The sequence below is a fragment of the Rattus norvegicus genome, chromosome 19, assembly GCF_036323735.1.
Source record: "Rattus norvegicus strain BN/NHsdMcwi chromosome 19, GRCr8, whole genome shotgun sequence".
NCBI classification, from domain to species: Eukaryota; Metazoa; Chordata; class Mammalia; order Rodentia; family Muridae; genus Rattus; species Rattus norvegicus.
In genome coordinates, this window is record NC_086037.1 from 28,313,628 (window position 1) to 28,339,837 (window position 26,210).

The 26,210-nt window shown below is 43.5% G+C and overlaps 2 protein-coding genes across 2 annotated transcripts; both read right to left on the bottom strand.

The window, feature by feature from the left end:
• Positions 1 to 7,986: 7,986 nt before the first annotated feature.
• On the bottom strand, positions 7,987 to 12,331 carry LOC134483490 (DNA-directed RNA polymerase II subunit GRINL1A-like). Its single transcript, XM_063278739.1, has one exon. The coding sequence runs from the start codon at positions 12,329 to 12,331 to the stop codon at positions 11,234 to 11,236; it is 1,098 nt and encodes a 365-aa protein (XP_063134809.1). The 3' UTR covers positions 7,987 to 11,233.
• Positions 12,332 to 23,032: 10,701 nt separating this feature from the next.
• On the bottom strand, positions 23,033 to 25,982 carry LOC134483491 (disks large homolog 5-like). Its single transcript, XM_063278740.1, has 3 exons — positions 24,987 to 25,982; positions 24,192 to 24,354; positions 23,033 to 23,476 (listed from the first exon to the last, which is right to left on the bottom strand). Exons 1-3 carry the CDS (start codon positions 25,160 to 25,162, stop codon positions 23,447 to 23,449), a joined length of 369 nt encoding a protein of 122 aa, XP_063134810.1. The 5' UTR covers positions 25,163 to 25,982; the 3' UTR covers positions 23,033 to 23,446.
• Positions 25,983 to 26,210: the final 228 nt, after the last annotated feature.

Genomic DNA, 26,210 nt, shown 5'->3' on the forward strand with positions numbered 1-26,210 from the left:
AAGACAGTCACTGGACAATGGCTGACACACTTGTCTGGAGACTGGAAATGTTTCTCTATCTGGGAGAGGAAAGAAGGACCCTCCAACTACACTGTCCTCTAAGGAAGTTTATTCAGGTGAGGGATGACAGGGACTGTTTTGTCTCATGTCACACATGTCAGTAGAAAATATCCTAGGTATTGGATGGCGCTGTTAGCATTAACAGAACAAAGCCCATAGTGTTGGGAAGGATAATAAATTATGAGTAGGATTAGAAAACCCCAAGCCTCTTCCAGGTTCTAGGAGAGCAAAAAAAAAAAAAAAAATACCACGAAATATGGCATTAATGTGATAGTTTGGTTAAATCTAGTTACTAGTTTCTATTGTGATACCTATTGTCAGTGCCTGCGCTGTCAGTGTGTGAATATCGGGTGTAGGTTTGTGGGGTTGAAAGAAAACATGTACACGGGTCATCCCTTTTTAGCGAGTGCCACCAAGGCTTTACTGAGATCTCCTTATATACCAGAGGCAAAAGCTGTGGAAAAACAACAAGGCAGGTGAAAATCCCCAACCAGGAAATTAGGACAAGTCTGTGAGGTGAAAGTTCCAGCCCAATCAGGGGCATAAACAGCTTCTTAAAAACAAGAAGCAGGAAAGCTCAGTGGGGAGGAAGGGTGCCATGGAAAATCCCAGCCCCAAATCAGGGGTTAAGAGCAGCTGTCAAAGGTGTAAACAATTTCTTGCTATAGCAGGCTGAAAGGCTCAGCGAGGGGGGAGGGAAACACCAAGGTAGGGTCCAAGAGGAGCCTTCACTGGTGGCTCTAATGTTTCACTTTCCTCTGCCAACTGGTCTCCACACTTTTACTAGCACCTTAAAGACTTCAACTCTTTCTCCTAAGGAATTTTCTGGCAATTGTATTGCTAAGCACATGGCTTGATGTGTGTTCCCCTAATACACACGCATGTTGTAACCTACCATGCAGACTATTTCTTGATGTGATATAAAGCACCTGTACAGAATGAGACAGGAGAACTTTTGACTGCATATTCAAACTGGTGTGAAATCACAGGAAGTTTTAATGGCTTACATTGATGAATGTGGACAATTTGAGTTATGATGAGACATTTTTGGGAAAGATTTGAAAGGAAACATTCATTTAGATGCATAGGAATTACTAAGGTTTTTATAATCAAGCCTTGAGGAAAATTTGGCTTTGGAAGCAGGAGATGCTCAGTGGCTCTCCCCAGGAAAGTCTCCTGGAAAGGGCACCTCAGCTTATGCTCAGTACAGGGAGAACATTAGCAGGGAGGCAAAGTCTGCTCCCCATGACATCTGCTGTCCCTTCTTGGACATTCTATTGTCTCCTAGAGAGTTCTGGCATCCTCTGTGATGTCACCAGTGTTGTAGTGACAACCAGTGCCCTAGTTTCTCTCAGAGTCTGGCGGTTACAAGCTAAGACATGTTTTCCAGTCTTCGCAAGCGTTTTGGGAGGGGGAACGTCGATTCTGGAGAGACTAGAGTGAAGGAGTCTGGCCTTCCATCTCAAAGTAATGATGGACAAAGACAGCACTTCTGGGGAATGTGGAGTAAGTTCTGGGCAGTGTATTTTGAGCTTCCTGCCAGGGTGGCTGCAGGCTTAAGCTGACCTTTCTAGCAATGGGCCACAACAACTGGAGCATCTGAAAAGGAATTGAATTTCCATGAATATCACAATTCCTTAAAGTCAAGGATTTCAGAACTTTAGTTTCCCCATCCCCACTGGGAGAATATGGTAAGGCCAATGCTATTATACTGTGAACTTCTGGTCTTTACTTTTCAGTTCATTTGTTCTGTTACATTGATATAATAGCAACATCAGTAGTCATGGATGGTCCACCTTTTCTGAGTTTAGACAGGGCAGCAATGCATTTCACTATCATTGCTTCTATAATACAGTGGGTATCTGACAGTAGTAACAGGGAGAGATTGTGCTCCAGGCAATAACCTTATGTTCTTAGACCTTCTCTGATTTCTTCTAACTGGCAGTGTCATTGTTAGCTTTATATATTAGAGATGTGTGTTACAAACATGTTTCTAAAATACCAAAGCTATGTGGAACGTGTAGACCAAGATTCAGCCTGTAACCTATTCGCACTTCTGGGGCATTTGGTATTTCACATAGGGACACTGATAAGTCTGTTGAACATATCCTCCCCAGAAATGCGTTTTAAATCCAAAGTTGTTGGCTTAGAGTATCAGGGTAGGACATCTGAGTGTCTCCAATCACTCAAGTTTTGTGGATGGTGAATTTATCATCTGAGTTCTGAACCCACAGGGGTGAGGGTCCTGAAACCAAGCTGTACCCTGTTCAGCTGATAATAATCCTGGAGAAGCCATCTCCGTGGTACATGTAAGCACGTGATGTCCGGCATAGGGAACACCTGGCTGCTTACGTCTCTTGGTCTCTATAGAGTAGTGGGAGAACTGAGATCCCCTGAGGAGGTCTCTTAAGCATAGACCAATCGCCTAGCAGTGACACTGGGTTCCTGGCTTGTTCTCCTGTTTAGGCCTCACTGAGGTCTATGAACACTCTATGCATTCTCCCCATGCAGGTTCACTTGTGTTCTTCTACCTACAGACACTGGGAGAGAAACATCATCCCCTGGCACTGAACTAAGCACGAATCAGGCCATGAAGGAAAAGGAGAGGCTGATTGAAGAGCTGCAGCTCAATACCAAGGAGAGAAATGACCTGAGAGATCGCCTGAGGTTTCTGACAGAGAGATCCATGAAGAACAGGTATGAATCGCTCCAAATGCTCTTGTTTCATTCCTGGGTCTGCAAGGTCACCTTCTTATCCTATTAAGGTTTTGGGTTCTAGAAAGCTGTGCCTCCCTAACCACCCTGTGCTGAACCTCACCTCCCATATAGTGGAGATTCAGAACCTGACCCTTCCTGAGGAGTGAGATTGAAAATGGACTCATCTGCTTCCATTTATTTAAAAGCAGAACTTGTGGTCTGAATGAAGAATTCAGGGATAAAGTCAGGGAGAGTGAGTTCCCAGTGTGCATTTGCAAAGCCCTTGACAGCTGGTGGCTTTGCAAGATTGTAATTGCAGTGAGTTTATGGTGAGTCTCTGTAATTGCAAGGCAGGGGACTGAGTGCTGGAAGATCCAGGCAGCAGCCTGGGGTAATATATGACCCACCCTGAGTTCATATATTCCTAAATGCCGATATTCATTGTATTCTATCATTTGGGGCCAGGCCACACTTCAGGCCAAATCCATATTATGAAGACCTGGAGAGAATGGAGGAGGCGGTCATGTCAATTCTGCACAACTTAGAGATGGAGAACACTGAGATCCATGAGAACAACCATAAGCTGAAGAAGGAGATTACCTTCTCTAGGTAAGTCCTGGTCAGAAAGGCTATCACTTGTGGAATGGCCATTTCTGACTTTCTTTGTTCTGGATTGGACGGTCTTCAGCTCTGGTTCAATCTCTTGTGCCATTTACCCATCAGTGTTCCAGGGTCATTAGGACTCAGTTTTCAGTTCCATAAAAGACTGTTCCTCATCCCAGGATTGTCTAGGCATCTGCAGAAGGCTCTAGAGAGAACAGTACTGATTGAAGTCAGCAGAAGGTTATTAGGCTGACCTGGACCTATGGTGTCACACCAGGTTTTACAAAACTCAGTGCGTGGACCACATGGTTAGCATGACCTTCTCTTGGTTCTACTGACCTTTTTGAGGGTGTTGGCCTAGTATTAATTGATGTTGGCCCCATGCATTGGGCTTTCATGGATAGTTGTAGATCCATGTTCTTTCTCAGAGGTGTGGACACTAATTGGTGTCAGGCCAAGCAAACAATTTATTCTTCCCCGAATTAACTCTTTATGGTTTGTGCAGCAGCCTTATATGTATCAAGATGCATTTTATTAAGTCTTCATGGGTATCGGGGACCTGGTAGAGTTAGTGGGACTTGGGAGTAGGAATGGGAGAAAGGGCCAGCATGATCTTACTATGCAGACTGTATTTCCAGAAACCTGCTCAGCCAGCTCCTGATGGAGAACACATGCAGGAAGAAGTTGGTCCCACTGAAGCAGGAGAGCAAGGAGGTACATCTTGATTGTGCACTGAACCAGAAATATTTGGTTGACTTCAACAAGAAAGATAAAGACCAGCAACGTCCAGACCCAGCATCATCTGGTAGGGATGAGCAGCTGTGTTAGCTTAAAAATATCTGATAAAGTTTGCCAATTTGATACATCTTTGCTCTCTCCTACCACCTTTCTAATTTACACTCACAACCAGCCAACCTCCTCATGTAGTGGAATTGTTCATTGCTCTGCCTATGCACAAGTATTCTAGGAAGTTAACCACTTTTCAGAAACTGAATTATTGTGCAAGCATATTTTGCTGCTCTTTTTGAAGCTGCAGTCTAGAAATGGTGACATATGAATAACATGTCATATTATTGCATATCCATGTGACACATTGGATCCTATGTAGAGTGTTGAACAATCTCTTGGTTCTTTGACAAATGACACTCTGTGGTCATGTGACCTCTTGTGTAGGAATCACCTTTGGGATAAGAACAAAGTGCAAATGTCAAATTAGTACTTGTCATTGGCTTTAACCTTGGTGACATATGGACATCTCCTTTCTTCCTGCAACCCAATGAGGTTCCTTCCATTGCCCTGTTCTTGGTTTGCACTGGTATAAGTCTGGGTCCCATATTGGCAGCCCACATTACTGTGAGGCTCTGTGGGGATTTTGCCCTTCCCACAGAGTTAGCAACAATGATATCAGTTAAAAGGTCCATGTCGACTGTCCAATAGACCTGAGGTGGTAGAAGGCAGCATTCTGACAGCTGGCTTGCATTTCCCCACCAAATCAGTGTCTGAAAAACTGCCTTCCTCTCCCAGGTCTCAGAAAGTACAAGAGAGTTGGAATTGGACACACACCAGGAAGAGAGCTTCCTGAAGAATAAGTTGCTTTCTCAGGAGTCCCTGATGACCAACATCCTGAATGGTAACAACATTTTTTGGATGAGTATTCATCCTCTGAGTTAATTTGTCATTTCTTAGAGACCCTAAATTTATATACCACTAAGCCATCCTGACTGATTGAGGTCTTACTCACTTTCTTCTTCAGAAAACAGCACTTGAGAGACAACTTGGGGGACCGCCTTTCATTATGTGTGCTAGAGGAGAAACAGCAATACGTCTGTGCTTCTAAATGTTCGTTAAGAATATGCTTTTAGAAATATTTTTGTTATGATTTTAATTGAAGTTTTCTTTTTGTTGTTTCATATTTATATGTTCTTGTTACTATTTTTACTTTCAAATATTTTTAAATATTTTTATTCATTTTAATCCTGTTTTGTTGTTATAATGTATTTGTTATGAATAAATTTGAATTCTATCTCTTGACTCTTAAGACCATCATTCTTACTCAAGGGTTCTGTCCCCTCCTGTGGACTTCGAACTGACAGCTAGAGATGGATCTCTGCATGTTCCATGGAGCCTGAGCTAATAAGAGAATTCAAAGTCACCAAGGGGTACCCAGTGTGACAGTGTCTTTTGTGTGGACAATGTGGCTATGTCTCTGACACACACTTTATGATGTAATCACTGACATGCTTTACCCAATTGTTAGGGTCCATGTGGTTCTTCTGAGAGATCAGCAGATGCTCTATCCTGTGAGTCATCACCACAGCTCCTGCAGGTGGCTTTTGTTATTCCGCATGAGGTGCTGTATTATGTGGACAGGATCTCCTCCAATTAAATAGAGAGATCTCAGGAGATGTGTACTCACAGGTAACTTACTGAGCTGTGCGTGCTCAACGTGTTAGGTTGTCAGGCATCCCTACAGGGCTCTGGTGTCCCCACTGCTCAGTGTGGGTCAGAATCATCCTCCAGCATCACTTAGTGTCCATATTAGAGCAGATCTTTCACCTATTATCAGTGATGACCATATGTATTCTGCACATTTGACAAAATACAGAATAGAAACTAGCTTCCTGTAGGCCAGATTCACATAATGAGTTTTTTGATTGTTAGCATGAAAATTATTTTAATCTAAGCAGTTTAGGGGGGAACCTCAAGAGCATCCATAGTGAATGCAGCCTGCAACTATGAACACAGGTTTCTGTTGGAGAGCAGGCCTGTGAAGCCCAGAACCTAGGTGGGACATTTCAAGCTACCCTTTTTCCATGGCCAATCTGGGATCGTATTGAGAATGTATTTTTTCCAGGTGACTGATTTCCAATTTATGGAATTGAACTAACTTAGTGAGAGTGCAGGTGACTCACAGAGTTAAAGTACAGAAGGACCAATCCAGAATGTCCACAAAAGCTTGCTGTCACCCCAGGGCTTTTAAAGGTCAGCAGCTAGAGAAACAATGTAGTATTTGGTTATTCTCATGCTTAGGTCTAGTCATTCATTATAAGCTGACCATGACACAAAAAAGAGTCATCTGTGTCACAATAGAAACTAGTTGTAACTAGATTCACACCACACTATCACATTACTACTGTGTTTGAGGTTCTCAGTTACTATCTAAGAACCTGGAAGAGGCCTGGGTCTTGCTACACAAACTCATAATTTATGTCTTGATGACACTGTGTGCTTTGTTCTGTTGATGCTACCATTGGCATACAATACCTTGGATACTTTGTGCTGACATCTGTGACATGAGACAATAGTTCATGTCATGTCTAACCTGAATAAACTGTCCTTAGAGTACAGTGTGGTTGGAGGGGCTTTCTTTTCCTGTGAGATAGCAAAACATTTCCATTCTTCAGTCAAGTCTGTCAGCCATTGTCCAGTGCCTGTCTTGAGATGTGCACCTTTTCAGCTGAGAGTCTTCATCCAGGCTGCTCTGTAATTCTGTAGAAGATTAATAGGGTTCCAGCCCTAGGATTTAATTCAGTGTGACTGCACTTGCCGAACATGCTCAAAGCCCTGTGATCCACCCTAGCCCTCTGTGCTTTAGAGAAAAAAAAAAAGAACCACATTGCACTTGAAATTTCTTTCAACAAAAGGAGAGCCTGCATAGGGCCTTTAAGTACCTCTAAGCCCCAGCTTCCCCACAGCTCCCTCCATCAATTCCATTATTGGTGTATTTTCATTACTGCTCACTTTCTTCCTTGTGTGCAAAGAATGTGCACCATGTCTGTGAAATGTGTGTGTGTGTGTGTGTGTGTGTGTGTGTGTGTGTGTGTGTGTGTAGTCCCTAGTGAAAACTGTCGAGGTGCATGCAGACTCATGCTACTACTGTCTCATGGCACCTTGGAGGGAACACTGAAATCATGGGCTACTTTGATACAGCCTAAACCGGGTGTGCATGGTTTTCAGTTAGATTTTGACATCATCACTGCTACAGAGGGCAGAAAAAGCTTCAGTAGTCACATGAATGTGATCAATCAGTGTTAGTGTGTGCATTCAATAAAATATCCATTTTTGACTAAGGTAGATGCTTCTGTATTTTGTGGGGTGACCAGTTGTCAATGTCTAGTGAATTGGGGGCCCTGGGTATGGATGCATACCCCCAGGACACAGGGGGTGCAGAGCAAAGGCAGAAGGAACTGCACACAGTTGCAAGCTTTATTAATCCCTATATAGCTGGGAATGTTCATTACTACAATTTTCATTTTGTCAAGATACCATAAGATCATTATTCCCAGGATACCAGGAACAACTGAGGGAAGACTAAACAAAGAAATACGAATGAACAAAGGCTTCTTCTCAAAATATTCATATAACAAATCACCTCTCTTATTATAATCAAAATATACTCACCATTACCAAGACAGCATTAGAACCGCTTGCACAGAGACAGAACATAGCAGAACATAGCTTAGGCCAAGTGAGAAAACATTTTCTTCTCCAGGGTGGCATTCTAGCTCCTACTTGTATCTGTCACCAGGCCTTTCTTGACCCTGCCTGGGAGCTGCATATCTATGTCTTAACAATTCCTTCTTTTTTCTTTTGTTTTAAAAGAAACACTTTCCACAACATAGCAAAATGTACTTGTAGGGGTTTAATCATGTAAAAATAAAGCAACATAATACATAATGTACATAAGATTATGGCAAAACTAGCTCCTCCCATGCTATGGAAAATCCTTTGAAGCCAAGCCTTGGGATCTAATCCTGTCAATTGATCATCCAATAATTTAGCTATTTACATAGGGGTAGTATCTTCTAGCTGTTTACCAAAAGACATTCGAGCATCGTATTTCAAGGCATTAATTACTTTTGTAGCACTTTCATTACCTTCTAAATAGGCTTGAATTAACTTCCAATCATGTTCTGTATCATTATCCATATATTTATTAACACAAAAGTAGTAGGATTTCAATCATATCTTAAATCCTCATATTTTTCAATGAATAACTTCTTTCGACCCAACCATTCTACTGTTTGTTTTGAAACATCTACTTGATGTTGAAGTCTAGTATCAGTTTTAGTTTGCTCTATCCATAACTCATGTGAATCTTTATGCCAGTCTTCAACAAAATGCTTTGTCTCCATAGATGTTTTTAATGCTATGCTGGAAATGGCTGCCAAAGTAGCAACAGAAATAAGGCTTAAAATAGTAGCTATAAACTCCAATAATTCTTTTACTGTTCCTCAGCAGATTATTAAAAAATTCAATAATCATATAATTAAGAGGATCTTGAGCCCATTGATGTCTCAAATTAACAGGCATCCATACATATATTTTTTGCTGAATATCATAATAGAATATTGATTTATATTAAACTGAATAGATGAATCAATACATGAATACTAATGACAGTACAAGCAAATCCATTAGCAAAATTAAATCTACCTATTAAAAAGAAATATGGCATAGGAATACAAGTAGTAACCTTTTCTTTCTTAAATGTTGTAAAATTATACTGAGAGGCAGATTGAGCAGTCCCAGAAAAGCTTCCATTAGCAAGCACAGCTTCTTTTAATGCAGTGACAGTCTTCCACAAATGAGCTTGAAACGCAGTAGGATCTTCCACAGAGGCCAGTCGAACATCAGCAATGCCTCCATCTCTACATTCCATCAGCAAGCATCCATTAAGGCGTTCATTCTCCTCTCAGTTCATCCTGGTAACATTTGACAAATCACAAGTGGTAACATTCCATTCTGAACATGTATTAATAATTGGCCATAAGGACCCCAATTTATTCATTTATCTTGAATAATTTTTCCAAACATACCAGGGCAATATTTCCAATTGCATGGGAGATATTTTAAGCCTACATAAGTAAACCAAGCACAAGTAGGATATACTGGCTCGCTAACAAATGTAATGTTATTCCAATTTTGGTTATAGACCAAGCTGTCAATCCTGGAGCCTGTAACAATTATTCCTGGTAATCGCCAATTTTAATAACCCATTTGTAGGCCTGGTCTCTTTCCTAAACACAAAGGCATCTTTAATCCAGCACAAGGAAAATTATACAAAGCTCCATCACGTCTATTCAAAAGGTCAAATTATTCCAAAGAGATGATAAAATGCTTGGGGTGGTGTGTAAAACTACATCTGTTTGCCCGCCAAGTAGCAGGTTCAAATAAAGGTGGACAAGGAATATAAGCCTGATAACTCGCATTGGCCGCAACAGAAGAAACCGTGAGTAAAGCACACACTGCTAACAATACGTGCTCAGCAGTAAAGGACTTCCTGTAGGAGACAACATAGTTTTCCTTTCAGGGCTTAATCGCTTCACCTAGGTAATGGGGTTGTCACTGCATCGATCCTTCTCCGTTGTCGTTTGGCGACACTAAGAGAAGCCAGGGCCTCAGTAATGGAGGACACCTCCTTCATCTCCGGAGAACATCCATCAGGAGAGAATGTAGCTGGTTTAACTGGCTTCTTCTGAGGGTAGGGAGCGGTTCTTATCATTCTGTGCTTGGATCCGTCTCCCGGGTAACCAGAATTGTCCCCCATCCTGTAAGGAGACAAAACCCTCTCCCCTACATACAGTAATGTACCTTCCTGTCATTCAGCATCTCGGGCAATTTTTATCCATATTTTCTGTTCCATGCCATCAGGGAGAAGTCCAATAAAGAGTCTATCTGCTCTTTATATAACTTCACCTTGTGGTAAATTAAGAAGATTAATAAAAAATAATGCTTATGCCAATATTACTCTGGGACTGGTATGCCAACCCCATTCAGGCTGTGTAAGGTCATCTCTTTTCCTCCTTTTTAATTTTATAATTTGTCATTTCAGGGTATGGTGAACTCTTTCAACAAAAGCTTGTCCTTGTGGATGGTATTCTATACCAGTAATATGTACAATATGATATCATTGACAAAATGGTTTTTTTTTTTTTGCTCTGATTGGTATTTTATTTCTCCTTTACAAGTTCCACATAATAGACAAAGGCTTTTTGATAACATTGTTATCTTTGCTGAAAATGATCATATAATCATTTTAAACAGCACAAATGTGCACATACAGGACTGAGGTTTCTGCAGCCTGTAAACACCTCTGTGGGTTTAACGAGGGAAAATGCAATATACTGACAATTCAACTGTAACACTTAGAAAAACACCGGTTTCCTTACCAAGCACGAGTGTCCTGTACAGGGACCTATCATCCCAGATGGCAATGAGTTCAAGCCTAGGGCAGCCAGGAGCAGCTCCCCACACCAGCTCAGAAGACCCTCCCCACCCAGCACTTCTTCCAAGTGCTCCTTAACCTCATCACAGGTGACAGCAGTCGCCCCAAGAGAGGACAGAGCAGCAGACACAGTGGTGGTGGTTCCCGAGTGTTGTGTGCGGCATTTCACATCCAGCGTCTCAGGAACCTGTCCATGCAAGCATGCGTACCATTCTTTAGACTGCTCCCCTCATTTCTTGAGTGAGGGGACCAGGCCTTCCTAATTCACTTTAGGTGCCTGGAATAACAAAGTATTTCACCAGAAGGGGTGTAAGCAGTGCTATCTGATAAGAATACGAAGAAGGAAAAAGCAGATATCTTAAAGAAAACGTGTGTTCTACTCACACTAAAATATCAGACCAATGCACAATATACTGCAAAACTGTAACACAATACGGCCAAACACAATGTTCAAATATTGAACTGTTCAAGCATGTGAAGATCATCTTCTGAAAGACAAACTGGGTTCTTATTTTGTAGCTACCTTTGTGTAACTTCAACTGCTGTCCCTCAACAAGGTCTGACACTGTCTTGGTACTTGTTAGGAAGTTCGATGAGACAATGTAAGCTCAACAGTCGACTCCCGGGATCTCCCAGCGCTCATTTTCAGCATTTGTCCGAGGACTGGGCATCATCTTCATCCCTCACTTCTCGGTATCTCCCTGAAGACTCCCCTTCTGGATTGTAGCTCTGCATTGTAATATTCAGTCTCTCGGCTAGTTTCTGTGCTGCGAGCTTTGCCCGCATCTCCTCATAATTCTGCTTCTGCTCTTTCTGCAGAGCCAGGGACTCTTCTATGGAGAGCAGCTGTGCAGGCAGGGGGTGGAGCAGAAGAAGGCGAGCTGCTGTGACATCATCAAGATGCTGCCTAGCCCTGCTTCGCTGCTCTTCTGAGGAAGCAGGAGACTGAGCCCTCTGACAATGACTTGGTGAGTCACTCTGTTGTGTGGGTAACACATTGGTCTTAAACTTATGAGGAGGGGGCACTGGGTTTCTAGCTCGCATTTCTAGCACTGTCATGTAATGAGGCTTCTTAGGAGTCTCACTCTGCAGTTCTGGAAAGTTCTCAGTGCTGGTGTTTTCTTCTGAGGGTTCGGTCTGGTCTGCAGTTGTGATCTTTTGCAATTTAGTGATAAACAGACTGTCGACGCTGCTGGAAACCTCTTCTGCTTGACTTGAATGCTGGGGGAGATGTTTATTAACTTCAGATGGGGGAGCCTGGGCTGTGATGAGGACAGACAGGCTGGTACTCACTGTGCAGCCAGTCTCCAAAGTCTCTTCATTGCCTTTGTGAGTGAGCTGTGTAGGTCCCTGAGTTTCTGAGGTTGTTTTAGATGATTCAATGTCTACTGACGGACATTCAGGAACTAATGATGAAGTATCAAGCATCAGGTCAGAATTCTGGGCCTTGTCTATGTCGGTATCAACTCTTGTGGTTGCTTTATGCCTTAGCTTACAGTCAACACTAACAGGATGAAGTAGTTCAGTTCTCCCTCTGACCTCTTCACTTTCTGAAATGGCAGCTTTCAGTTTGGCAGTGGCGTCGTCTGAGATATTTTTACCTTTGTCGGGCAATTTGCAAATGAATTTTTCTTTGCTCAAAAGTCTCTCCTGGCGCCTCAACCTCTCCTGCAGCTCCGCCAAACTCTGCCGCCCCACGTCCTCAGGAACTGGGGGCTCGAAGCCGCGGGGCAGGGAGCACATTGTGCATGGGCTGAGGCTGGCCCCGCAGGCAGGGTTCCCCAGCAGGGCCCATGGAGGTCGCAGGCTCCAGGGCAGCAGCAACTCTGGAGCACGTGCAGGAGTCGCCATTTTCCCGGAAGAGCCGACAAAATTGTTTAAATTGATAAGAAATATATGTTGGTCCATAATCAGTTTTAATTTTAGAAGGCGGTCCCATAACAGCAGAAGTTTCCAATAGATGCTGTATAACATGAGCAGTGCGTACTCCTGGCAATGGTGTACCCCACACAAATTTTGAAAAATTATCTATGCTTACATGGATATATGAAAGGCGACCAAACTCAGAAATATGGGTTCCATCCATCTGCCACGATGTATTAGGTTGCATTCTTCTGGGATTAATTTCAGATGGAATACATTTTATAAGTGAGGGCTTACAAATACGACAATTAGCAATAATTTGTTTGGCTTCAGAATAGGGAACCTTATATTTAATATGCAAATATCCTGTATTGGCATGATTATGACTGCTTTCTTCTGGGGTAGCAAATGCCACTAATTGATCTACCATATGATTGCAATGTGTTAAAGATGCTGGCAATCTTGAATGTGATCTAATATGTGTAATAAATATTCTAGAGTTTCAGAATAACAATAGTCCTTTAATATGTGAGAATAACATTTAATATAGGCTTAGATGTAGAAACAACAGCAGTTACAATATTCTGTACTACTCCTACAACATAAGCTGACTCGGCTTTAATATTTTTACATCATGAGTAAAATCCGGCAATACATTAATTACTGCTAATACTTCATTTTGTTGTACTGACCCAAAAGAAGATTCTTGTCCCCAAAATTTATCTTTGGTCCAATAAGCCATCTGTCTTAGATCTTTGGTCTTGGAGCCATCTGTAAACACAGTAAAGGCAGATGGTAATGGGTCAACAGAAATTAGTGTATTTATCACATTTTTTTTTGTTTTCTTAAGCAATCCCAGAATTTACTATGGGGAAAATGAAATTCAGTATTTCTAGTGTAAGAAATCATGGCTAATTGAAAAACTTCAGACGTCTGCATTAAATATTCCACTTTATTTTTGCTTAATGAGAAAACAAAATCAGCACAATCATATCCCCACAGTTTAACAGGTCTTTGTATGCCTTGCTGAATAATTAAAGAAATTTGTTCCTCATATGTTGTTAATGTTTTGTTAAAGTTAAATTTAATATATATCCATTCTAAAGGCAACTCATCTTGAGCTAAAGTGCCTAAAGGATATTCAAGAGTATTTCAATGTATAATTTAATAACTCTATCTGGATCAATACGTGCCAAAAATGCATCTTTCCATTTTCAGAGAAGATATACTTACATGCCTTCATATAAGCATTAATATCCCCAGTCTCCTTTATAGGTAATTATGCTCTCCTATACTCTTCATTAGCATTTTCAAAAGCAAGCATTTGCAGCAGTTGTCCTCTAGCTTCCTCTCCTACCATCGTTCTTTCCAATGTTAATTTTAATATACATAAAAACTTAATATATGGTTCATAGAAAGTTACTGCCTTTTTCAACCAACCACTATCATCCTTTATAATAAGTTGGTTGGGCCACACCTTGAACCGATGATAGACATTGTCCCAGGATAGACATTCTTAATCAGCAGGTCTCAGGGTAGAACTGGATATGTGACCCTGTGCTATAGCACTGTCCAGAGTGGTAAATGCAGCTTCTGAAGAGGAATGCAGGCCTGGCCTCTAGACCTCCACCTTCCAGGCCTGTCTGGAGAGCCTGATGCCCTGGCAAAAGAGATTCCTTCTCTCCAGAGGAGCACTGCAGTGAAATGACATCTCAGTGATGAAAACTATCAGTCCCCAAAGGCATGCCACTGAGCAGAGATAGCCTCAGTCATGCACCTCTGCCCATCCCCAGTCCCTCGTTTCAATAACTCAACCCTTTCATGAACTAGATGGCAATACTTGAGGCAGGATGATCAGTAGTTTACTGGCCAATCTGGGCTCTATGAGACGCTCTCCCTGAAATCAGAGCCAGAAGGAAATTCAGTATGAAAGCTCTTTGTAGACAAGCTCAACAACCCGGTTCAGAGCCTGGGACCCCATGCGGTAGGATAAAGTGACTCCCATGCTTTCTGCTCTACCTTCAACACTCATGCTTTGGAATGCACACCCCTACAATGAGATCAATACACATGGAATAAAAATTAAACAGAAAAATTAATGAAGACAATGCAGACAATGTTTTAAAGGATCCTGGGAGTCCTCACTCTGCACTTCCCTTTCCTTTGCGTTGGGAACATCACCTGCACCAGAGGCTGAGACTTCCTGCAAGAGAGAGAGGAGAGATGCACTGTTCATTCCGCTGGAGCTGTGCAAAGACCAGAGCCACCTGTCTTTCCTGATAGTGGGAGCTGGGCCCAAGTGTGGGCTGCTCCTACTAGAGGAACCACAAGAAGAGGACCACCTTCCTCAAACCTTCCTGGAAGTCAGAGTACGGGCTATGGACTTCCCTCAATCCTCAGAGGACTCTCTTTCAGCGATGGCTCAGAGCCTCTTAGGACAGAGAGGGACCAGAGCTTCTCCCCAAAGCAAGATCCCTGTCTTATCTGACAGGTATGTGGGCTTAGGGATGGGACAGAGGATGTGACAAGGTTACATGTAGCACAGGGGCTAGGTTAATAAAGAAGTCAAAGAGGAAAGAAACCTGGAAGATTCCTCATCTGTTCTTTTTTGCTCTATTCGTAGGGATGAGGTGGCAGTGGGGTAGAGGACTAGGACACAGCACAGCCTTCTCTGCTCATGGTTAGCTTTCTAGGCTGCCTGGTCACTGTGACCAGCATCTTTTCAACTGTGCCACTCTACTACCAAGGCTGACACAACTGGTGGACCATGTAGCAATAGGACTGTACTGACGTAGCGACATTTGGAATCACACAATGATCATGTGTCACAGATGGGTTTCTTTTTTTAGAAAAGGATTAAAACAAAAACTATTTATTTTGTCCATATGAGTGAGTACACTGTCCCTGTTTTCAGACACAACAGTAGAGGGTAGTAGATGAGATTAGAAATGGTTATAAGACACAGTGTGGTTGCTGGGGATTGAACTCAGATCCTCTGGAAGAGCAGTCAGTGGTCTTAACCACTGAGCCATCCCTCCAGCCCCAGTATATTGTATTTTCAATATTGTTTGTTTTATTTCTTTTCTCACCTATGTCTGTATGGTGTTTCTGTGAGTACAGGTACTGATGTGCCTGTGTAAAGGTCAGGGACAACCTGAGCACAGGTCCTCACCTTCTACCTCTCGTCCATGGCTGTGTATGCTAGGCTAGCCCTTCCCCTAATCCTAGAGACTGTCCACTTTAGGCTCCTATCTCCCTGTGGGAAGGGCTGGATGACAGACTCTACTGCATCCAGGTTCATGTGGCTTCTAGGGACCTAAACTGTTGTTGGGTTTGTTCAGATGAAAATAAACACCATTTCACAGCCCTGGCTGGGCAAGGCAGCGCACGGGTCTTTGCTGCTCTTGCAGAAGACTTGAGTTCAGTCTCCAGCACCCGGGTCAGGTGGCTCACAACCACCTGAGACTCCAGGTCCAGGGACTTCCAAGCTCTTCTGGATAAACCTACATGGCAAAAGCAGGGCTGGGAGCTGGAGGCTTCTGGTGTTGGCTTCTCCCTGCAGTAGGGGGCAAATCATGGGCATGTGAGGTAACATGGAACCCTGTTATTCTACAATGTGCAGAAGCTCCTGATGTCCCTCATGGTGCCCCAGAGCCTGCTCACCACACATGGAGGCTTTAGTAACATGGACTTGTCCTGACCTGTGTGCACTCTGCATCCTCACTCTCTACCCCCTGCTTTTCGGGGTTGGAAGTCTCAGGTGTAGGAGACGCCTACCATAGGCCTCTTCTCTCAGCATTTCAGCATTTTACATTTTATGTAGTTTGTGGTGTTCCTGTGCCATGATATGCACATGGAGAGCAGAGGACACAATGTGGACTCAGTTCTCTGCTTTCATCCATGATCAAACTGAGGCCATGAGGCTGGGTGGCAGAGCCTTTACCTGCTGATCTGTACCCACTTGACCTTCACCACGCATCCTTTGCTGTACACAGATATATCAGCCTGTGACCCTCATCCTCCAGACTCTTATGAAGCAAACCCCATAGGTGTGGAGCTCTCATGTTAGCCAGGGCTAAAGGGGAAGGCAGCAAGCCCTTCAGGAACTCTAGAAAAATGTCTATACTGGGACTAAACTCGTGCTGCCATGTAGGGCTACATTTTTCCTTTAAAACAGAAGGATGTGTGGTGGTGGTGGCACAGGCCTTTGATCCTAACACTTGGGAGGCAGAGGCAGACAGATCTCTGTGAATTCTAGGCCAGCTCCCTCTACAGAGCTAGTTCCAGGTCAGCTACACAAAAAAACCCCTGTTTCCAAGAGTAAAACAAAGAAAGAGAAAGAAGGAAAGAAAGAAAGAAAGAAAGAAAGAAAGAAAGAAAGAAAGAAAGAAAGAATGAAATTATATTTTGTATACAATGAGATGCCTGCCTGTCTATGCCTGAACCATCATGGTAACTATAACTCTTGTCACATCTTCATTAATTCAAATACTGAAGGCTAAATGGGTAAATCTTAATGACAATACAATGAGGGGGTGTGCTGAAGAGAATGTTGGTTTAGTGGCTAAGAGCAGAAGACCAGGGTTCAGTTCCCAGTGCCCACATGGTGGCTCCTATTAGGCTGTAATTGCAGTTCTAGGGAATCAGTCTGGACTTCACGGGCACCACACATACCACATTGTGCACAAGCATTTATTAGGTGAAACACTCAGGCCCATAAAAGTAAGTAAATAAAATATATGCTTAACAGACACTGTGATTCAGGAAGTTCTTAGTGACTTTGGTTATCATTTCTCTCTCCTGGAGACCTGTCTTCCTCATGGCTCAGCCTCCCTGGCTTCTAGGACATTCCCTAGCTCTGTGGAGCATGAAGTACTCAACACCATAAGCCAAGCATTGCAAAGCCATCTGCACCTTCACTGCTACACCTTCTCCATGGCTGTGTCTAAAGGGAGAGACTTGGAATCCCACAGATGCAAGGCCAAACCTGTTGGGCTATGTGAGCCCAGCCACCCAATAGTCAGATCTATTCCTGCCCTTGGCTATGGCATGAGGCTCTTAAGACAAATTAATCTGAAGGATCTCAACAGCTATGCTGTTAGACCTCTCATTGCTCTGCCCGACCTCCAAGCTCCATTTTACTGGCTCAAATTCACACCCGAACTCCTCTCCTGCCTCAGCCACCATCAGCTCTTCTATTCCTCTCCACCTGTGCTCTGAATAATCCACACTAAGGTGGACGTTAACCTCTTGTGGACCTCCAGACGTATGCTTGTGATTAATCTTCATTGGCTGTTTTGTATGGGTAGGCGGGTTCTTCTAGTCTCATGCAGAACACTGCTCACACATTTTGGATCTTACAACACCCTCTTGATTGAGAATCCTGACTAATGACTGACTGAGCCTTCCATGCCTGAAGTCACCCTCTGTCTCCCAGTCCAAGATGAGAATCCCCACCCTAACCCCATGGTGTCCAGTTTCATCTCAGAAGCTAGGCTCTGCACTGCCCTTTACCTTTTGGTTCTCTGCCTCTAATTCTGTTAAATAGTTCCTCTCTTCTTTAAAACAAATTCATTTTGTTGTTTATTTTTTGAGACAGGGTTTCTCTGTTTGGCCCTGGCTATTCTGACATGCTCTCTGTAGATCAGACTTGTCAGGAAGCCAGATATCTGCCTGCCTCGGCCTCTTAAGCACTGGGATTACTGGATTGTGCCAGCATGTTTAATTAAAAATTAATTAGTGGCAGTGCATGTTGGCACATGCCTTTAATTCCATCCGTTGGAAGGTAGAGGCATTGTGAGTTCCAGGACAGCCAGGGCTATAAATTAACACCTTGTCTCAAAGAAAACAAGCCAAAAAATGAAACAAAAATGTTGCAATATGGTCTTAGGTATGTAACTGAGTCTGTTCTTGAACTCTGAATCCTCCCACTTTCACTCAGGTGCTAATCAGCAGGCTTCTGTCTTGACTTTCACTGTGCACTCAGGGCTGCCAGGACTGTTACCTCTCCCAGTGTAACTCCTGACTCTCTCATCAGCATCATCACAAAACTCCTACTAAGAATTAAGGAAACCTGAATTCTAAGGAACAGTCGGAGCTCCAGTATTTCCAAAGCTCACTCTAATACAGATGGATCCTATGCTACAGAAAATGGTCACAGCTGGAGGTCTTAATTCCAGGACTTGGGACAGAGGGGTTGGAGGATCTTGAATTCAAGGTTATTTTTATGTTACATTGTTGCTCAAAGCGAGTTGGGCTGCTACAAGATACCCTGTCTCAAAACTATACCAAACACACCTAAAATGAAACAGAGGAGTTTGAGTGGGCACAGATGGGAAAGCTCGGCACTTTATGGCTAAGCCTCCTGATGCCAGCACCAAAGTCCATGCACAGCCCCAATTCTGAGCTGTGTCTGGGACCCCACTTAAGAGCACGCACCAAAGTAGCTCAGATCCAGGGCTTTTGGTCTAAGAGGAATTCAGGCAGTCACACTTTGGATGCCAGTTCTCCAGCTCAACTGCCTGTCAGCCCAGGATCTGGTCTTAGTCATGGCTTGGCATCCCTAAATTCCTCCCAGCTGTGCTCTGAACTCACCCTGTGCCCCATTCTGATGAATCTGCCATTCTCCATGGGAGTAGCCTCAAGAAGTTCCTCACATCTGAAGCACCACTCTGAGTGCACTAAACACTGCTGGGGAGGGTCGTGGCCAGCAGAGCACCCACCTCTTTCAGCTGTAGAACATTTAGAGTTCTAGAGTGAGCACTGCTGTGCATTGTGGAACTTAAGCAGTATCCCAGCCTTGGCCTGGGAAGAGCCATTGACACCCACACTTTCTGGAGTGATATTGTCTCCTGAGGATAGAGTCAGATCAGGAGCAGCAACTGATGTTCACGAGAGACAAACTTTCTTCACCACCTGCCCATGCTGGCCCTAGGATCTGGGCTTTTTGGGTGACATGAGTGCTGAGCCCCCCAGGTAGATGGGTTTTCAGGAGTAAGGTGGTTATTGTCACCAAAGGTATCCACAAGGATAAGTCATACTGTACTAATTCCCATATTAGATCCCTTCTCACGGGTCACAGAGGCCGTGCTGGGTCCTAAATGTGGACCCAGGTTCCTGCACACTTTTGAGGAGACTTGTCAGGGCGCAGGCTTCATGACATTTTGTTTGAATTATTTTTGGGGGATTTTATTTTTACTGTTGGGGACAAACCTTGGGCTGCCATGTGCTGAGAAAAGGCTTTGCCACAGCTGTAGATCATCCCTAATTATAAACTCCTAAATTTTCCCAATCCTGGAACTTTCTAGGTCCCTCACATGATGCAACCTTTGGGGGATTCCTCACATAGAATCATGGGGTGGATTGCATCCCAAAGAGAGAAATGTTCCCCAGTGTCTGCCTGTGGCTGTGGTGATGAGAGTGCTGACCAGTGGATGGCAGGGCCCATGTGAAACCCTTTTGGTTTCCACTTGAGTGGAATCTTCACCATGCCTTTTTTTTTTTTTTTGAAACACAGGTTGGCCTGGAACTTACAGTCTTCCATCACTCTGACTCAGTTTCCCATGACTGGGATCACAGGCTTAAATTACTATGCCCATCTTTCTTTTTTTGTATTTATAAATCTTCTAAAAGCCAGAAGGATCTAGAATTTAAAATTTTGCGGTCCAAGGCATTTCCAACAGGGGATTCTTGACCTAGGAGTATCCAGACGAGTTTTTATTGTGTGGGTACTTCATTCCCATAACAGCTTATGTTTGACAAAGAGTTCCAAGGTGTGATGTCACTGGGCATCAGGCAGTGTCCCAAATAGCAGCACCGACTCAGGTTGTAATTTAGGCTGGAGAAACTTACTAGGACCCTGGTAATCCTAGCACCCTGGGGCCTTAGCTGTCCTTAATCAGATCTGGCTATGAATCAACTGCTCTTGAGGGTGGATTGGAATTCTATTCACTGTGAGGCAGGAGCATTAGTATCCTACAGCCACTCTGGGCTCCATAGGAAGATCCTGTTTCAATAGTAAAAGGGGTCACCTGCGAGGTCTTACTGTCTTCCCTGAGGCCTTTCTGCTGGAGTTAGAATAGCTGTCTCACCAAGTTGAAGTAGAGGGCAGAATGTTGGTGCCTTCTATAATGAGGACTAGTGACAGATAGTCTATGGAAATTCTAGAAAGTTCTACAGGTAATTATGTCATGTGCATGGGAATTGCTGGCTTCCCTGTGTCCTTTGCCTTTAATTTGCAGTCCATGGGGCACCTGGGAATGTCCCCAAACCAGGCTGCACACAGGGCTTGTCCCATGATTCTCACTTGCACCCAGTGCCTGCCTGATTGTCATAAGTCTGACAGAGCCACTGTATGCTCTTCTGACACCTGCGGAGAGCAGTATATGGGACCCTACCATCCCCACACTGCCCATCAGGGTCTAAATGTCCCTATATGGCACTGAGATGGTCTAAGCTCCTTCCCGCCTATATGCTGCATCAGAATCTGACCATTCCTAATTTCCTCCTCTCACACCCACACTAGAAGCCCTGTACCCACACTAGCCCCAGCTGGCCTGTTGCCTACTGACATCTCATGGACTCTGCCCCAATCAACTGCCCTGCCCTGCCCTGCCCTGCCCTGCCCTGCCCTGCCCTGTCCTGCCCCAATCCCCTGCCCTGCCCTGCCCTGCCCTGCCCTCACTCAGCTGACATTGTGGACATCTCAAGACAGTCACTGGACAATGGCTGACACACTTGTCTGAAGATTGGAAATGTTTCTCGATCTTGGAGAGGAAAGAAGGACCCTCCAACTACACTGTCCTCTAAGGAAGTTTATTCAGGTGAGGGATGACAGGGACTGTTTTGTCTCACGTCACACATGTCAGTAGAAAGTATCCTAGGTATTGGATGGCGCTGTTAGCATTTACAGAACAAAGCCCATAGTGTTGGGAAGGATAATAAATTATGAGTAGGATTAGAAAACCCCAAGCCTCTTCCAGGTCCTAAGAGGGCAAAAAATACCACCAAACACAGCATTAATGTGATAGGTTGGTTAAATCTAGTTACTAGATTCTAGTGTGATACCTATGACTCTTTTTGTGTCATGCTCAGCTTATAATGACTAGAGGACCTAAGCTTTAGAGTCACCAATGCCTCTCCCTTGCTTCTCTAGCTGCTGAGCATTGAAAAGCCCTAATGAGACAGCATCTGTTTGCAGACATACTGGATTATTCTTCTTCACTTTATCTCTCTGAGTCACCTCCACTCTCAGTAAGTCAGATTAATTCCAGAAATTGGAAATGAGTCACGTGGAAAATATACTTTCTCAATACACAGATTTCCATGTAAAAGGTGAAACATGAACTGTCCCACCTAAGTTCTGGGCTTGCACAGACCTGCTCTGCAAAAGAAACATCTGGTCACAGCTGCAGTCTGCATTCACTATGGATGCTCTTGAGGTCCTCCCTAAACTGCATAGATTAAGATAATTATCTTGCTTTCTATCAAAAGAATTCATTATGCCAAGTTGGCCTGTAGAAGGAGGCTAGTCTCTTCTGTATTTTATCAGATGTGCATAATCTATATGATCATCGATAGTAAGTGAAAGATCTGTTTGGAATTGAAACTGAGTGATGCTGGAGGGTGATCCTGAATGCACAATGAGCAGTGGAGGCACCAGAGCCCGGTGTGGATGCCTAGCAGCCTACCACATTGAGCAGGCACTGCTCAGCCACCTGTACATACACATCTCCTGAGATCTCTCTCCTTAATTGAAGGTGATCGTGTCCATCTAGTATAGCACATGCCCTGGAAGGACAAAAGCTACCTACAGGAGCTGTGGTGATGACTCACAGGTTAGAGCATCTGCTGCTCTCTCAGAAGAACCACATGGTCCCTAACAATCATCTACAATGGGGAATGCTATTCCCTCTTTTGGATCATGAGGGAAATGCACTCAGGAGTGGCCCAGACATACATTTGAAAAAAAAAAGATCCATTGAGTTACATGATAAAAATAAATATAATCAGCAACAATAAAAAACACAGCATATGAATGATCAAGTGAAACAGCACCTATAAAAACCTATTTCCCAAAATGCCGTTGATGGTCATTATCTTTGTGGTTTAATACTAATGCTGTATTGTAAGAAAAACTGAGGCACATGGTTCTCCATTAGGATTATTCTATATTCCTTTGTGAGAGTTGTCATTTTTTCTGCAGCTCTACAGGCATGAGTGTGTGTTACTCAATATCTGGTGCACACAGTCAATAAGGAATGTGTGTTGTAGACTGATATAGACTAGGATGAGCAGAACACATGACAGCATGGATACAGTATGTCAGTGATTACATCATAAAGTGTGTGTCCATAAAAAAAGTCACATTATCCACACAAAAGACACTATCACCATGTGTACCCCTTGGTGGCTTTGAATTCCCTATTTACCCATGCTGCCTGGACCATGCAAAGATCCATACCCAGCTGTCAGTTCTAAGTCTACAGGAGTGGAAAGGACCCTTAAATAAGAAGGTCTAAAGAGTCAAGAGTTACAAATCAATTTTTATTCATAAGGAATACAATTTACAAAAAACAGGCATAAAATGAACAACTAAAATGGTATAAAAATGAAAAACAGTAACAAGAATATATAACTATGAAATAACAAAAAGAAAACTTCAATGAAAATCATAACCAAAAACATTTCTTAACAGCATTTTCTTAATGAACATTTAGAAACACAGTTGTAGTGCTGTTTTTCCTCTAGGACAAGACATCAAGCAGTCCCCTCAGATGTCTCTCAAATGGTGTTGTCGGTATGAGAAAGGAGAAAGACCTCAACCAGACAGGCTGGCATACGGATACATTAATGTAGGGTCTCTAAACATTGAGGAAATTATCTGAGAAGAAGAATATTCACCCAAAAAAAGTATTTGACTGTGAGGATTATCGTCACAGGGAACTCCTGAGAGAGAAACTCATTCCTCAGGGGGCTGTCTTCCTGGGATCCGTCCTATGCCATGTCTCCTGCAGTTCCTGAGACCTGGGAGGAGAAGGCAGCTATTAAGACACGGATTTGGTGGGGACACCCATACCAGCTGTCAAGTTGCTGCCTTCTGTCCCCTCAGCTGCATTGGACAGACAGCACTGATCTTTTCACTGAAATCATTGCTGATATCTATGCAGGCTGGGGAACATCACCAGCAACCCTCACAGTACTGTGGGAGAACAAGCTGCTCCTCAGACTCTACCAGTGCAAACCAAGAATGGGGAAATGGGGAGAGACCTAATTGGGGTGCAGGAAGAAAGGAGAAGGCCACATGATACCCAGAGCAAAGCCAATGACCAGGACTCATTTGCCATTTGCACTTGGTTCTTATCCCTACAAGGTGCTTCCAACCATCACATGACCCCTGCATGACCTTTGTCACACGACCAAGAACTCGTTCAAAACTCTTCATAGCATCCAATCTGTGATAGGGAGATGCAGTCATGTGATATGTTATTCCTCTGTCACCATTTCTGGACTGCAGTTTCAAAAAGGGCAGAGAAGTATAATTGCCCATAATTCAGTTTCTGAAGAGTGGTTAACATCCCAGAATACTTGTGCATAGACAGAGCAATGAATAACTCTATCACATGAGGTGGGTGACTGACTGGGTGTGGGGAGATTAGAAAGGTGATAGGGGAAACAAAGTTGTATCCAATAGGCAAATGGTATCAGACATTGTTAATCTGACTCAGCTGCTTGTTCCTACCACATTTTGCTGGGTCTGGAGGTTGCTGGTATTCTCCTGTTCGTCTTCATTATTCGGGTTCAACTCAAACAAATATCGCTGTAACTCCTTGCTCTCCTGCTTCAATGTGACCAACTTCTTCTTCATACATGCCTGGTCCATCAGGAGCCGGCTGTGCAGGTTGCTGGAAACACACTCTGCATAGTAAGATCCTGAAGCTTCTTCCTCCCATTCCAACTGCCAAATCCCACAAACTCCACCAGGACCCAGATACCCATAAAGACTTCATAGAATACATCTCCATACATGTATGGCTGCTGCACAAACAGCAAACGGCCAATCCAGGGAAAAATAAATTGTTTCTGTGACCAAAGCACCAATAAGAGTCCATGTCTCTCCAAAAGAACAAGGGATCTACAACTACCCATGAGAGCCCAATGCATCGGGGCAACATCAATTAGTAGGCGGCAAATAACCACAAGAGGACAGTAGAACCAAGGGAGGTCATGCTAACCATGTAGTCCACACATTGAGCTTTGTTAAACCTGGTATGACCCCAGAGCCGCAGGTTGGCCTAATAACACTCTGATGCCTGAATCAGTGTAGTTCTATCCAGAGCCTTCTAAAGATGCATAGACACTGTGGTGAGAAGTCACAGTCTCTTAAAGAACTGAAACTGAGTCCAAAAGATCCACAGCACAGTGATATTTAAACAGCAGAAGACATGGACCCAGAGCTGCAGGCTCTCCAGTCCAGAACAAAGAGAGGCAGCAATGGCCATTCCACAAGTGAAGGGCCCTTCTGACCAGTACTTACCGATAGAAGTTAATCTCCTCCTTGATCTCCTGAAATTTCTCACGATGTTCAATGTTCTTTGTGTCTAAGTTGTGCAGTAATGACATGACCTCTTTCTCCTTTATCTTCAAGTTTTCATAAAATGGATTTGGCCTGAAGTAGGGGCTGGCCCCAGGAAGATAGAACACAATGAACATCGAGGTTTAGGATTATATGAACTCAGGCTGTGCCCTGTACTACCCCAGCCCTGTAAGGACACTTTCTGAATTCTACATATTTGGATCTTCTTCAGCTTCAGAAACTTGGAATTGTGTGCCCAGGACAACAGAAGCTAAGCACCCAGATAAAGGGTTCCCTGGCTCACTTTTTTCAATCAGGAGGGCTGGATCTGCATTCAAACCTGTTATGCTGTCCAGAGCCTAGTCCCCAGAGCTTACCCAACCACACACACACACACACACACACACACACATCCAGAAACCTCTGATTTCATTTTTCCTGTTGTGACAAGTGGAATGCTACAAGCCGAATAACTAATATTCTAGAGGCAGACAGTACACATAATTCTGGAGATGAGACCAGATATTGCCACAAACTTATAATCTGCCCAAGGCATACAAATGTATAGACAAATGTGACCACACAGGCAAAGAACTGTACTGTTGAAAGTGGGGCTTCCAAAATAAAGCACTTACACCTCCATGAAACTATTATACAGGTAAATCCTGAGGTCAAAAAACAGACCCCTAAATTCCAAGTGTGCAGGGACATAGAAACATCTAAAAGTTGTGCATATGCATGCAGACCTGTGCACACACAGACACACAAACTGGGACACACCCACAAGAAAAGAAAAGTAAACAGACTCAGAGAATGTGAAAGAGAGACAAATATGGAAAGAGCACAATGAGAAACAGTAGAAATGCATGCACCATTACTGTCTCAGAGTGTAAGGCACAGAGACAAGAAGGAGCAGGCCAGAGCCTCAGGCCTTCTAGTTAAGCATTGATATGAACAACCTGGGACCTGTCACCTAAGGCTGCTGCCAGGAGATGATAGCGTTCAGTCACCTTCCTAGCAAGTACAAACACTCTCCACAAACTCACAGCACCTAGAACCTTGCAAAACTACCACCTGTCAAGGGCTTTCCAATTGTACACTGGGAACTCATGCTCCAGTGACTTTATCCCTGAAATCTTCACTCAGATTGCAAGTTCAGATTTTCAACAGGCAGAATCAGAGAGT

Excerpts from the sequence above, each read along its gene's own strand:
- LOC134483490 (XM_063278739.1), bottom strand. The coding sequence starts at position 12,331 with ATGTGCTCCCTGCCCCGCGGCTTCGAGCCCCCAGTTCCTGAGGACGTG.
- LOC134483491 (XM_063278740.1), bottom strand. The coding sequence starts at position 25,162 with ATGTTCATTGTGTTCTATCTTCCTGGGGCCAGCCCCTACTTCAGGCCA. Across the intron at positions 24,355-24,986 it reads GAGGAGATTAACTTCTATCG|CAACCTGCACAGCCGGCTCC; the intron begins GTAAGTACTGGT and ends GTGTGTTTCCAG. Across the intron at positions 23,477-24,191 it reads TCCAGACCCAGCAAAATGTG|GTCTCAGGAACTGCAGGAGA; the intron begins GTAGGAACAAGC and ends TTCTCCTCCCAG.